General features: G+C 42.3%; 2 protein-coding genes across 6 annotated transcripts in view; one reads left to right on the top strand and one right to left on the bottom strand.

The window, feature by feature from the left end:
- GJC1 (gap junction protein gamma 1) overlaps positions 1-15249 on the top strand; it is a 72676-nt gene that overhangs the window by 42463 nt on the left and 14964 nt on the right. The window lies entirely within an intron of this gene.
- The window catches only part of ADAM11 (ADAM metallopeptidase domain 11), a 63585-nt gene continuing 59172 nt past the window's right edge, over positions 10837-15249 (bottom strand). For all 4 annotated transcript variants that reach the window (XM_069953314.1, XM_069953310.1, XM_069953312.1 and 1 more), the window contains exon 27: positions 10837-13770. Coding sequence is in view for 3 of the 4 variants with exons in the window: in XM_069953310.1 (XP_069809411.1) it covers positions 13755-13770 (16 nt within the window). In the remaining variant the exon portion in view is untranslated. The remainder of the gene's footprint in view (positions 13771-15249) is intronic.

Raw genomic sequence — 15249 nt, 5'->3', positions numbered from 1 at the left:
CGCACAAGGGGTATATACTACTGGGAGCAACACACAGTGGTCTATTGTTTTGGAACGCGTGTCGAGGGGGGGCCCCAGACATAACTTCGCTTGGGGCCCCAGAAATGCCAAGACCGCCCCTGCATCCATCACAGGCATCTGCTATCTCCTACATGTATGACAGATGTGCTGTGGGGAAATATGGCGCAGGAATTGAGCCTTTACCATATGTCATACTACCCCACTCCATTCACCCTTTGGCCGCTGAATAACAGCTGTTTGCTTATACTCTGGTCCTGGTTTTTGTGGTCTGGGCATACGCATGGACCTTGGCGTTCCTGGGGGTGTGCGTTGGACCATAGACTAATGTGTCCTATAGAGGCCGTACTTTTGGGTGCACAATTATGGACCACAAATCATGGTTGTGTGGAGGCAGCCTACACATTTTGTAGCATTACCAATTGGTTTTCATTTAAAAATATACAGCTGCAGTCCAGAGGAATACATTGAGCTATAGGCAATCCTGTGGACTGCAGCGGTCACTGTAGCAGTACAAGAATCTATGTTAGTGTTAGAGTATTGGCTGAAGGCTGGGCACTGTTAAAAATGGAATAAGGAGCAGGGGACGGGCCTATTTAATATGCATTATCCAGCTGTGTATCCCTGAAGGTGGTTCAGCAGACCTGTTTAGTTACAGTATATGGATAAGCAATGGTTCTTTGTTGGTACTGATTGTATAGCTTTATCAATATATTTGAGGGATGTGCACGCTTCTGTTCTAGCATCTTTGTGCATTGTGTCTTGATGGTCTCTGTGCAGCCAGTGGGCAGATGACTCCTTTATGTAAGTTGTCACGTAATTAAATCCTTTGTGCATATTCTGTTCTTTGGAAAGGTTATTTAGCTTGCCGTCTCGAGGAGCAGGAGTTAGTTGTACCGACCTTCTTCACGCCCGACTTACTTTAGTATTTCTGTGTATTTTTTTTTGGGGGGGGGGGGGGGGGGTTGGCTGATTTGGCCGCCTTCACTGACCGCCCATTACAGCACAAGAGGAGACCAGCGTCTACATTAGCCACTAGCATTAAATCAGAGCCACGGATGTTCCTGCCCCTGCAGCCATCCTCTACCCATCTTCTCTGTCATTCCCGATTTGTCCTTTCGCTCGGCTGATCCCTTGTTGTCGTCGCCTCTGCTGTAATTACTGAGCGACAACCAGCGGCAAATGACTTTGGATCTTCCCCACATAGAAGGTGGATTCTCCAGCTTGTGCAAAAAGTACAGCAGGTGCCAGCGGCTTCATTCTTCTGTCCCTCCCCCCTTTATCTGTAGACACATCCAGCTGGCTTTCATATCCTGCAGATATGTCTATTCTTTTAGCCCCTTTCCTGTAAGACTTCTAGAGGCATGAGCTAAGTTATTAATAAAAAAAAAAAAAAAAAGATATGAATGTTTATAACACATGTTGACCATAGAAGAATATTCATCAGGGCACCTGGTTTTGGGCGATTCCAGAAACCTGTAGGAAGCATGTCAGATTTTCTGCAGTCTGGTGTTAGTAGGCCATGGTAAAATTTCCTTAATTTTCATGCAGCTGCATGGACCAATGTCTGTTCATGCTCATTCACACCATATATTTAAAAAATGTTTGTCTTTTTTTTCGTGGACGGCACTAGGATATTGGTCATTACTAGCAGTTTATTAATGATGATGTCCCAGATTCACTTTAAAGGGAACCAATCAGCCCAATCAGCACTGCATAAAGCTCCTGTGCAGCTCACAGCATGTACCGGCAGCGGCTGAAGCATCTTTATACCAGAGAGGCGCCAGTAATGGTCCTCTCTGCCTGTCGCTCATCTCCACGTGTGTGCTGACATGCAGAGAGCGGTGACTAAACACTAATGGAGAGCTGCCCCTATGACTACCTCCCACCCCTCTCACTAATGCTCGTGGGGGATTAAACTTTATTTTCTACGGTGTAAAGCTGTTGCAACTCCAACACGTGCTGTGAGCTGCACACGAGTTTATACAGTGCTCCAGAGAACCCATTTGGGCTGATTGGTTCCCTTTAAAGGGGTTATCGAGAGACTGAACAAATTTATATGTCACTGGATAAAGGTGAAAGAAATAATGTTATCTGGTGCCTGCAGGTCTGGCTTCTTCTCATATGAGCTCTTTACTATAGTGACTGCTGGCTCAGCCAGTCACCGACTACAGAGATGTCCAACCTCAGTCAGTGATTTAAAGAAAAAAAGTTTTTTGCACGATAATTGCTGTGTTTTCAATCATCCCGAAGTCCATGTGCACCTCCTAAAGATTAATGGGCAAAAAACATGCCCTATAGCAGCGTTTCTCAGCTCTAGTCCTTAAATCCATTCAAGTAAAATACATGTTGAATCCCCCCCCTCCTGGAAATAAACAATTCATTCCATAAATGTCATTACCTTATCTGTCTCCTTCCCTCAGTTTTGAGCCGCTGCTTTCTGCTTAGGACACAAAAAGCTGTGTGAGAGCTGCTGAATCCATCTCTACTCTTAACCCTCTCCCCGCTCCCCTTTCAGACAGCTGATGTAAACAAGTCACTATCTGCAACATTGTCCTAACTTTGTAATAAAGGGAGAGATAATCACAGTGAGTTTATCAGCAACTTGGCCTCAGATTAACCCTCCCAGGCATTACAAACAAGCTACTATGTTGCAGAAAAAGCCTGCCAGGGATTTGTTTGCATCAGCAGTCTGGAGGGGAAGGGGTTGAGAGCAGAGATGGACTCTCACACACAGTTTTTTGTGTCTTGAGCAGAAAGCAGCAGCTCAAAACTGAGGGAAGTAAACAGATAAGGTGATGACTAGAGATGAACAAACTTTTCAAAAGTTCATTCCGACCGGACTTCAGGATTTTTTCGGAAAGTTCGGATAGACAGAATTTCGGATTTCTTCAAATTTCATAGTTTAAAGCATCTTTATGATACGGGGGTAGTGTATTTGGTTGAATTTAGGGCTCTACATGTCAGTAACATCATTATCTTTTCGATATCTCAAAGTCAATTTTTTTATTTATTTTTTTTAGACTTCAATATTCACTGTTACAGGGTCTATGCAGGAAATTAATCATTACTGGATCTATGCAGGAAAAAGGTCACAAATGCAGTGAAGGAGCAGCAGTAATCATTGGAGGCCAGGGGAGGTCCAGCAATAGTCATTTGAGGCCATTACCGGAGCAGCAGTAGTCAACATGGAGGCCAGGCAGGAGCAGCAGTAGCCAACATGGAGGACAGGCATCAGCAACAGTAGTCAACATGTAGGCCAGGCAGGAGCAGCAGTAGCCAACATGGAGGCCAGGCAGGAGCAGCAGTAGCCAACATGGAGGCCAGGCAGGAGCAACAGTAGTCAACATGGAGGTCAGGCAGGAGCAGCAGTAGCCAACACGGAGGCCAGTACAGGAGCAGCAGTAGTCAACATGGAGGCAAGGGCAGGCACACCAGTAGTCAACCTGGATGCCAGTAAAGGCCCAGCAGTAACCAACAAGGAGGCAAGGGTAGCTACAGCAGTAGTCAACATGGATGCCAGTTAAGGCCCAGCAGTAGCCAACATGGAGCCAAGGGCAGGAGCAACAGTAGTCAACATGGAGGCCAGGCAGGAGCAACAGTAGTCAACATGGAGGCCAGGCAGGAGCAACAGTAGCCAACATGGAGGCCAGGCAGGAGCAGCAGTAGCCAACATGGAGGCCAGGCAGGAGCAGCAGTAGCCAACACGGAGACCAGTACAGGAGCTGCAATAGTCAACATGGAGGCAAGGGCAGGCACACCAGTAGTCAACCTGGATGCCAGTTAAGGCCCAGCAGTAGCCAACATGGAGGCAAGGGCAGGCACACCAGTAGTCAACCTGGATGCCAGTTAGACATTTTTGCTATACACCTGCACCAGGTATTTTTGTCTCTCAGGATAAGATGTATGTGATATACACACTATCAGAAGTATAGCACGTTTTTGTTCTGTGCACCCTTTGCTGTCCTATGCCTAATCTATCTTTCGCCCTCCCTAGATTTCTCTCTTAATCACTAGATGTTTCTCCTCTCCGCTTTCCTAATCTTTCCTTTCCTTTCCTTTCCTACAATATCTTCTCAGTAGTCTGTAGTACACAACAGCAGCAGCAGCATTTTGATAATCAGCTGTGTGCACTGCAGCCAGTAACAACCTCTTTCCTCTCTCTGTGTAGACTGCGTGGTGCGATCATGTGACCGCTCCTCTTAAAGCAATACAGACGTCACACAGGGGGCGGGCTAGTACAAGATCCCTGCTGATTGGATGTGTTCCGGGCATCATGGGAAAGCGTTTTTCCCGTCCGGAACACTTCCTGTTTTCTAGAATGGAAGCTGCCATTTTAGAAAGCAAAAAAAAAAAAAAACCGGAGCAGATTTCCAAAAATCCGAATGCGATCGGACTCGGATTTTAGGAAAAATCCGAACCGGATCTCATACCGGCCGAACCGGTTCGCTCATCTCTAGTGATGACATGTATGGAATTGTTAGTCTCCAGGAGAGAAAATGATTCATCATATATTTTACCTAACCAGATAACCCAATTAAATAGCCTAACAGGTCATGGTTTAAGGATTTCCTTTTTATTTCATAGGTGATATAATTTTAGTGCAATATAGCATAACATAGCGGATCAGGTGCTGTTTGTATTGGATATCCTCAAATCATGCCCTTTTGGAGGCACCTGAGGAATGGAGTTGAGAAACACTATCCTATAGCCATAGCTCATTCTGGTAATTAAGGCCTGGGAACAGCACTGTAGATGTCTTGCTCCAGTCTGTTGTCAAACAATAGAAACGGTGACCTCATGTGGCAAAAGACGTATTTTATTTCCTCTCTAAGTCCTCTATATGTTCTCTTCTATATGTTCAGGAGTGTTATAAAAGTCACTGTGACACTGTGATTTCTGACACCAGTGCAACCAGGCGGTGGGGAAAGCAAATCGAATGCTGGGGTGTATATATATAATCGCATGCTGGGCTGTATAGCTAGAGGTATAACCAGTAGGAAGAGGGAGATTGTGATCCCGCTGTATAGAGCTCTGGTGAGGCCACATCTGGAATACTGTGTCCAGTTCTGGAGACCTCACCTAAAAAAGGACATTGATAAAATAGAACGGGTCCAAAGACTGGCTACACAAATGGTGGAGGGTGTGAGGCATAAACCATATCAGGAAAGACTTAAGGATTTGAATCTGTATAGTCTGGAGGAAAGAAGGGAAAGGGGGGACATGATTGAAACCTTTAAGTATGTTAAAGGACTAAATAAGGTTCAAGAGGGGAGTGTTTTTAGTAAAAAACTGAGCTCAAGAACAAGAGGACACAGTGAGAGGTTAGTTGGGGGAAAGATCAGAAGCAATGTGAGAAAATATTATTTTACTGAAAGAGTAGTAGATATCTGGAACAAACTTCCAGCAGAGGTGGTTGGTAAATCTACAATAACAGAATTTAAACACGCCTGGGATAAACATACATCTATCCTAAGATAATAAGAAGGAAAATACTATAAGGGCAGACTAGATGGACCCAGTGGTCTTTTTCTGCCGACAATCTTCTATGTTTCAAATTATAATAAGGTTGGATTGATTGTTGATTGATTCATTGATGTTTTGACCTGGGCACCTTTAATGTAAAGTCATCCGAACTTGCCACTGCAGGTTTGCTTGACTTTCTAAAGTGTATGGCAGCCTCCTGATTTTCCTCCCACAGATGATGTTGATGGAGAGCAGGGGTTGGGCACGTAGGGTTCTCACCACCCTGGAGGGATAAGATGGCGCTGAGGCATTTTGGCTGCAGCTATAGGAACCAAGTGAACATTTATGTGTATTGGAAGGCCAGGTAAATGTTTGTGTTTTTGAACACATATGACCCCCTTTAGATTGGAGTAAGGCATGTGTACAGAGTGATTCATCCATGTTCCTGTTTCTACTGCATAACTGTAGAAATCAATAGTACAAGTTATCTAAGAAACTCTGTAATAGTTTTTAGGCAAAAAGCCTTTTTCTGTACTCAAAAAGCTGTTTCCCAGCCTTCCTCACTACTTATCTTTGCATTATCAAGCAAAGCCGTCTTCATTACAGAGCCATAAGGGGTGTCCCTGCAACTATTACCAGGTGGTTGTTAGGGATAGGGTAGAAAATGGGTACAGCATGGTGATATGGATATTTAGTGAGGTTGATTAAATAGCCGCTGTAGGGCAGACAGAGGGAAGGTATAAGGTTACCAGAGGGGCCTGGGTTTATAGGTATAAAAGGGGACAGGTAAGGGTGATCAGAGACAAAAGGTTTTCAGATGATCCTTAATCCAAGGATATGGTGGTAGGACTAGGGGCCCCTTGGTAGGAACTGTTCTGCTAGGCAAGGGGGAGGGCATGTCTAGACGGTCACCCCTCAAAATGGAATTTTTAGTTGGAACTTTTTTTTTGTTTCTGAAAGAAAGGGTTGTGAAAGTGCAGCGTATGCTGCCAAATTTTCTGCTAAGAATGTTGTCTGTGTTATTGGGGTATTGGAAGAGACAGTGCTCCATTGTGTCTGATTTACATTTTTATATAGTATTGGAAGTTGGGTCATTCCTGAAGTGGGGTTAGCAGGTTCACCCCTTATAACCTATGGAGGAGGGAGGGGGATGAGTGAGCAGGAAGAAAAACAAACTGCCCAGTTGTTTGGAGACTCTCTTGGTACAGAAAACGTTGGATTCGGAAGTTAGAAAGGTCAGTGCTTATCTGTGAACTTGGTGAGAGAAGATTGCAGGATGTAGTGTTTTGCGGGGCTGCCTTTTCTCTTTGTGTGTTCACTCTTCCCCCTCGACCCCTCCCTTCTCCATAGAGCATACTGGATACAGAAATCCTGCTTCTTCTGAAGTGAGAGGGGAGGCTGCAAAACAGTTTTTTGAGTACAGAAGGAAACTCTTTTGCTTAATAAAACCTATTACAGAATTTCTTAAAATCGCTTGTGATATTTGATTTCTGAAAAGTGACATTTATATGACCGTTACACTTTAAGTGACCATAATTATGACATGTCACACACACATCCCACCTTATTCTCTTAGGGTGGGTTCATGCTGAGGAATCCACGCAGAAAAGTTCCCGCGGATTCCATTGCTTGTCCCCGCTCGCAGTGGCCCGCATTTCCACCCGTCCCATAGACTCCATTCTATGGTCTGGTGAGTTCCGCCATTAGCTAAAAGAATTGACTTGTCAATTCTTTTGGTGGATGGCAGGATCCTTCTGTACATAGAATGGAGTCTATGGCACAGGCTGAGATCTGCACGGGGGCGAGCGGCAGAATTCAGCGGCATGAACTTCTCCATGCGGATTCCTCAGTGTGAACCTACCCTTAGGTGGAAAATTTTTCAAACTTTATGGGGAACCTCTACACTTTGAAAATGCAGTCCCCTCTGCAGACATTAAGTTATGGAGCAGGAAGAGCTGCGCAGACTTATTAGATTTATGAGCAAAGTTTCAGGATAAATTGTTTATTCTTGTAAATCTCTGCTTGTTCTGGGCTAAGTAGTCATGTAGGCGGTCCTATTCAGCGATTGACAGCTCTCCTTATGCACAATTATAAACCTATAGCTGCCAATCAGAGTGGGGTCACCCACATGACTACTTACCCCAGAATGAGAAGAGATTTACATAAATAGATGTCACACATAACTATATATCTGATGCCTGCAGATCGGACTGATTTATAACATGACAGGTTTACGTTAATTCAGACTGACTTTTCTTGTTTGTGCTATTTTAAAGGGGTTATCCAGAATTAGAAAAAAAACATTAGAAGAAAGCAGCTATGACTTTCCTAACCCTGGATAACACTTTTAAAGCTGGAAATAAAATCTTTATTACTATGTTGCTCATTTTTACCATTTCATATTGTATTGTACTTATAGCTTTATGTGAATTCTCTCTGAGATTTAATCATGGCAGGAAAGCAGGAGCTGGTATTAGAGAGCAGTATGCAATGTTTGGAGTAGTTGCCAGGGGCCTGCACATTGCCATAAATCAGCCATGTGTGGGATATTCCCTCAAGTGGTTGCCTGCTTTAGCCAACCCTTCACATCTATACGTGAACTGTAAAACAGTGCACTTCAGTACACACATTACACATATGCCGCCATTGCTGATCAGTGGGAGTCTGATGCAGTGTGTGCATGACCGCAGTGCTGTGCAGGGTGACTGTGCTGGAGAATGCTACCACCTTTATATTGTAATGCTCAAATCCATACAGAAAGTTATGTTTTGGCAAAATGCAGTCTTTTGCCCCGGCTGGAATACATCTTAGGGCTATGTTCCCACTACATAAAAATTACGTTGTCTGTTTTTCTGGAATGATGGTTGTCTGTCGGTAATGACAGACGCAAATAATGATTATGCAGATTACCCTGCGCTCGGTATTACCACTAGATGGCCATCATTTCTTAACAAAATGGTGGCTGTTCAAAAAGGTGACCATTTTTTTCGTAGTGGGAACATAGCCTAGAGGTGTATAAAATTGTAATGTAAAGATACATGAAAGCAGGTTTTATAATGAGTAAGTGGATTTGGGAACTGTTCAGGTTCAGCAATACTCCCAGGAGTTGTAGATGTTTGATGTTGCCCTAGGTCTTCCAGGAAAACCGGTTTTCCGGGACTCCCTAGGGCTGCATCCAACTTCTACAGCCAGTTCGGCACTAATAAAGACCCATCTTGCAGCAATTTCCTTAGATGTGTGCTCGCAGATAAACCTGCTAAGATTCTGTAGAGACGTGGTGACTGATAAAGCTTGGCCTGTACATTTCCATCAGATAAAGATGCTGTGACACGTGGCATAATTCTCAACTTGCCACCATTAGGGGGAGCTTATAGGATACTGTTAGGCTGCATTCACATGTTCAGTGTTTTTCCTTGTCCGTAAAAAAGTGTTCTGCTAGCTACCTCCGTGATCTATGCAAAACCATCCGTTTTGCATCCGTGTCTGTGTTTTTCAAGGATCTGTTTAAAGCATTTTAAATTATATTGATTACATCACATCTGTGTACATCGGTGAAAACATGGATCTCGTTGATTTCTATGGGGAATCAGTTCTGTGCTTCCGTTCCGAGTTATGACCTGTCCTATTTTTAAACGGAACGGATTGGGGATCTGTGAAAACACTGAAAATGTGAATAGCCCAATACAAAGCAATGGGCTATAAATTTTTCCGTGTGCACAGACAACTTCACAGAATGTGTGAATGCAGCCTTAGGGTGGTATTACACGGAACGATTATCGCTCAAAAAATCGTTAAATAGTTCGGATTTAAACGATAATCGTTTTGTGTAATAGCAGACAACAATTAAACGACCAATGAGAAATTGTTGGTCGTTTGATAGAATTCTGACCTATTTTTATCATTTGATCGTTTGCACATTGTTCGGTGTAATAAGAAGTCATAGCTGAAACGTACGCAATAGCAACGACAAAACATACGCAAGAACGATCATAAGTAACGATCATCATTCCGTGTAATTGGGCGAACGATTTCAGGTCGTTTTCCATAGCGGTCATTTGAGTTCGTTAATCGTTAGTCATCAAAAAATCGCTTGGTGTAATAGTACCCTTACTGTTAAGGTTCATTATGTAAATAACTTTTACAGTCCTAGCAGATTAGGTTGTTTACAAAGTGAACCACTTGACAAGTCTGTATAGGTCGTGCACACTTTTTGGCAATGTGGAGCACAGTGTGTATGATATATTTAACTGACAAAGTGTATTCACTCCAATTTAGACAGCCCTAGCGTCCTTTATGTTTGCCACATATAGTATGGCCAAACAGGACTTTATATGCAACAGAGGAAGGCAGAGACACTGATGTTTTTGGCTACGTTCACATTAGACCAGTGCAGCAAGTCGGTGGTATATGTTTGGTCTGTTTCTGAACATACTCAGGAGTGCATTAGACATTATACTCCACAATAAAGAAAAAAAAAGTATATATTTGAGAAATGGACTGAACATAGTCAATAGTAAACTACATTCGGCCCATTAAAGAATTATCCCCATCTAGACATTTAAAAGACATCCACAGGACATGCTTTATATGTTTGGGAGAGCACCCTCCAGCTGGGTTTCAGCTACTGGAGGTGATTGGGAAGACAAAAACAGCCAAAAGGGTAGTTCATAAGATCCTTACGGTTTAACAATTCTAGTGCAAACAGTATAGAGCTGCGCTGTGTACATAACTCCTATTAAGCTCTAATAGCGTCACATAAACTGCCCACTGCCCCTGGCTGGGGGGTGCCCTCACCCTTGAGATGGTCCTCTAGGACCGCAGCCACATCTCAGAACATCTATAGGATATCCTATATATATGTCTAAATGTCCAGATAGGAATACATCTTTAAGCCAAATGTAAACCCAGCTTTATGCCAAAAGCCGCACTGGACCCAGTAAGAGGAGACTTTTCTCTGCTTTCCTCCAATGGTGGCAAGTCCAGCTTGATCATAAAATATGTGAAGATGCCCGGACCATCTACAATGGAGTGTATACACTTGGCGACCATTGTAAGTATATGTACATTATAGTCACATATTCTTTTGAACAATAGACAGACATAAGAAAGGATTCAGAACAAGCGGGTTTTTTTTGTCCCGTCACTGTGAGAACATTCATTTTATTCTTTTGTTGTATTAAAAAAAGGAATCCTTAAGACTCCCAACTCTTCCTGCATCACAGTTCTGTGGGATTATTGTTATTCCATATCCAATAACCAAACCAAGCTGATTTATCATGGTGGAATAACCATTTAGCCTTTCCCTGTAAGACTATGTTCTCACAGTCTTTTTTTTTTTTTTTTGAGGGGGGGGGGGGGCTGTTGTCTTTCAGGGCGGCCATCATTTCATTATAACAGCCGTTATTTGTATAATCACGGCTGTTATTTGGACTCAAAATGACGGCCATTCTAATAGAAATCCATCGAACAACCCAAAAAAAGACACTGTTTGAACATAGCTTAAAGGAGTCTTATGGTGGTTGCATCCAAGTAATAGATGTCATGATTAGATTCCTTCATCTATCCATGAAAAGTCAGTCATTTGTCAAGACGATGCGATTCTCAGTACGCATGGATGCCGGTAAATCCATTTCATAAGGTTATTTTAATATCTTCAGCACAAATTTCTGATGCAAGTTCTCACCCCTTGCGTTGTGCCACCACCTTGTTGGGTACCATGTTTTGTGCTGTGTAACATCCATATTATGATCTCGCTGCATGTCCTTTGTCGAGTTGTTCTCGCAGCGCGTTGTGCTGTATCAAGTACAGTCTTTTATCTGTACGCTGTATTATATTCTTTGTAGATACTTGGAATGGAGAATATCCTGGCAGTGAATAACTCTATAATAATGGCAGACATCTGGTTTGGAGAAAGTAGGCTTGAACACTTATAGAGACAATATAAGTTAATGCTTCCTTTTAGATCGATTGAGGATCTTCTCCGATGCAGACTTGTTCTACATTGTGTATTTGACTTGGGGCATCATTACTTTTCCAGTCCTCACTAGGAACATGGCGTCACATACACATTATCCATGCAGTGATCACGATACCAGCTTCAGGCAGTGTTTAAGTAAGACTCTTCAGCATTACATTCAGAGCAAAAGCCGATTACAAACTCTGTATTTTTCACTTTTTTTTTAAATTCCAGATGTGAATATGTGAGTGTTTTGTAGCTGGGAAATTCATCGTCATAAGTTGTTTATAAAGTGTTACTGTATATGTCATCGAAAAGTTTTGATCAGTCGGGTTGAGGTGCTGAGACCCCACGCTGGGTTCTGTCTGCCCTCCCCTGACTGCAAGAGATGGATTCTATAGAAAGTCTGGAGACCGTGAGCAGCACAAGCCAACAGTGGGGGGGTCTCAGCACCCGGATCCTGAACAATTAAATCTTTTGACATTGTAAAGTTCTTAGTTTGCGTGTTTTTTTTTTTTTTTTTTCAAATGGCAGTGACATTTAATGCATTCTGTTTTCAGTAGTGTCAGCAGGTATAGAAGGTAGGTATTGGTCTTTCCATCCCTTAAAAATCATAAACTCATCCCCCTCCCGTCTGATTTATTAGTGCAATAAACAAGGGGGATTTTTATGATGTTTAGTTGTTTAAAAAATAATTGGATGCTATATATCTCCTTAAAATTATACATACATATATGACTATATTCAGGGAATGTTGTTAGTCGCAACGTTCTTCTACCTCTCTGGGTATAAGGGCAGAAACTGGAATGAAAGTATATTCATGGCAGTAATATCATTCAAGTGGGTCTATCGGCTAAATATCCTGTTCTAAGGGGTAGAGTTGAATGAATCGGCCATCGATTCATCTAGGCTTGCTTAAGTTGTTCCAATTGCCCAGAGAAGTCTGGAATGAGACTCTGGGCTTTTATTTACCAAGAGAATGAGGTTTACAAGACTTCCCCTTTACATAGACAAAGCAGTCCCCAATAACAAGCCGCTGATGGGCACTCGTTTAATGACCCTTTGCTGGATTGTTTCTTTGAAGAAAATCTGTGTGAACAACGGAAAATAACCGTGGCTGTTTGCTAAATAGCGGGCGTGAATTAACAACACAAACATTAATTTGACTGCCGATGTGAACAGCATCCGTTATTCTACACATTTTGTGAACTAACAGCAGTTGTTGTTTCCATAGACTTCAATGGAAATCATTGAAGACTGAAAACAACGGCCATTATTTTAAATTAAAATGGCGGCCATTATTTTACTAAAAAAGAGGACATGTGAACATCGCCTTAAAGGTGTTTTCCTTGCCTGTCAATCACCCTTATGCTATGTTCCTACAACGTACTACAGATTGCAAAGAACGGCCGTTGTTTAACAACAGCTGGAAATATTGTTCATGAACATTCTTTGCAGTCTTTAGTACATCGTGGGCCTCAGAGAGTAGTAGGAGGCATTTTTGGCTATTAGAAGCACAGACCTGCAGCTGTAATATTCCATCTTTACATATTCAGCTGGCAGATATGCTTTAAGCATGGTCCCATGTTTTTGTGAAGAGTCCCTTCTAATGGCAGTGACAAATTTTAGTCCCTTTCACACCAGTATCACCTAATCTGTGGCTTTCCAGGTGTTGAGGAACTACAACTCCCATCATGTTGGTTGCAGCTTTGCAACATCAGGAGAGCCCAGGGTTAGAGAACACATAACAGGTACCAGTTTTCTAGTGGTTGAACCAATATTCATGAGCTTGTAGCCCATGTGACATGAAGCCTTACAAATATGCAAAGGCCCAATCCACCAAATAACAGCGATTTCCACTTTGTGAGGTGACCTATACATTGTAGAGACTTCTAAAGATTTTGATCCCATTGTAATAAAATAAAATGCACCTCTTCAATTGTGGGTCCTTCCATGTAACCAAGTTGTCTGGTCGGCAGTGACATGTTTTAAAGTCCTTTCTTGTGTAATACATTTCAGCAGCCTTCAGGACTGACTGACAAGTTCAATATGGTTTCTGCTATGAGAAACCTACTAAGAAGCAGTCTATTACTGTCCCAGGGAGAGAGGCAGCTCCGTTCCAGTTATGGAAGACAGGGAGAAAGTTCCCATAAATTTTCATTGTAGTGTTCCTGCTGCAGGCTTGTCACTCTTCTCTCGCTCCAATGTATTATCGCCATCTTTGCTTTTCTCAGCAAGGCTTAGAGGTGTCATGGGAATGATAGAGGATATTGACAAATGGCGAGAGAAAGGGTCACAAAGGATATGTGACTGGCTAGCCACCTCCAGACCTGCAAAAAACGTATAGGAAACCCATAACATAATGCATAGATTCATCTACAAATAGCAGTGCTAGTAATGCAATCATATAGGAGGTCACATGATGCCGATTACAGTAATGGATTAGCCACCATAGACAGGAAGAATATCATACAAAGCATATTATTCACATTGCCAAGGGAACAATTGTGTACTGTTCTGTCTCTGTAGAATACTAGCCATAATCTATTAAATTAAGCCATTTAGTGATATCCCAGCCCTGCCAAGTGACCATTTAAACCATTTACTTTTTTTTAAGTTTTTTTTCCTTGCTTCTTTCTGAAAGCCATATCTCTTCCATTGTGAAGACTTTTTTTTTTTTTTTGGGGGGGGGGGGGGGGATTAGTTAAAAATTCTTACTACACCCTTTATTTTAATTTAAATGCATGGGGAAACAGAAAAAATATTGTGAGGTGAAATTGGGGGGAAAAAACATTTTGAAGAGTTTTGTTTTTTATGCCATGCAAGTTACAGTAGAACTGACATGTTATCTGTATTCTGTGGTTCAGTACGATAACAGCAATACACAATTTATATATCTTATTATATTTTACAACTTTTTACCCTAGTTTTCAGGATTTAGTCCCTTTTGGGGCCTACCATACCAGCCCTGAACACTCAGTTGCTGCTTCTGCTCTTCCTGGGAAGTGTGAGGAGGTCTTGGGCCTCCTGCATTTTATATAATTTCTATTATTTCTGTTCTCATTTCTTTCTTACATAGTTTTCAATTAAAACTAAATATGCTCAGGTTCAATATATTCATTTTACATATGTTTGCACAGTGTATCCTTGATAGTATCATTGAAAGTATTCATTCAGTATTTAATGCAGGAAGCACCTGCTAATAATCAAACTATGTTCATTTAACAGCTGATTGACACTGTACATCTAATTCATTGTATGTTGCGCTGTTGTCAATAAAAAACAGATTATAATTTTTTACTTTTAAAAAATGTTACCTTTTTAATTCCTTAAAAGAAGTGTACACCACTTTGAGTTTTTTTACATGAATGCATCGGCGCTGACGCAGTCCTTGTTTTGAACTGCTGCCCAGTTCCTGCGCACGGCACTGGTCTATTTCTGAGCAGCGATCTGGCATGAAGCACTGGGGACAGGCCCGCCGACCCCCAGTGTGTCGATCTCCCCTCCCTTCTGTGACACAGAGGGGAGGGGGTGTCATCATACTGGGGGACGACGGGCCTGCCCTCAGTGCTTCATGCAGGGCAGGTGCACAGAAACAGGGCGGCAGTTCAAAAAAAAGGACCAGGGCACTGGCATCCCTGCGCCAGCGACGATCCACTCCTGTAAAAAATAACAAAGCAATGTAACTGATGGTGCATTCGCTTTAAAAAGATTAATATGTGTAAAATGCTCTTTTCTGACTTTATTTTTCCATTATGGGGCTGTATGAGGGCTCAGATTTTGCAGTTTAATCTGATGTTGTACGTTAA

The sequence above is a fragment of the Dendropsophus ebraccatus genome, chromosome 14 (assembly GCF_027789765.1).
Source record: "Dendropsophus ebraccatus isolate aDenEbr1 chromosome 14, aDenEbr1.pat, whole genome shotgun sequence".
NCBI classification, from domain to species: Eukaryota; Metazoa; Chordata; class Amphibia; order Anura; family Hylidae; genus Dendropsophus; species Dendropsophus ebraccatus.
Note: the sequence above shows the minus strand (reverse complement) of the source record. Positions and strands in the feature narration are given on the sequence as shown.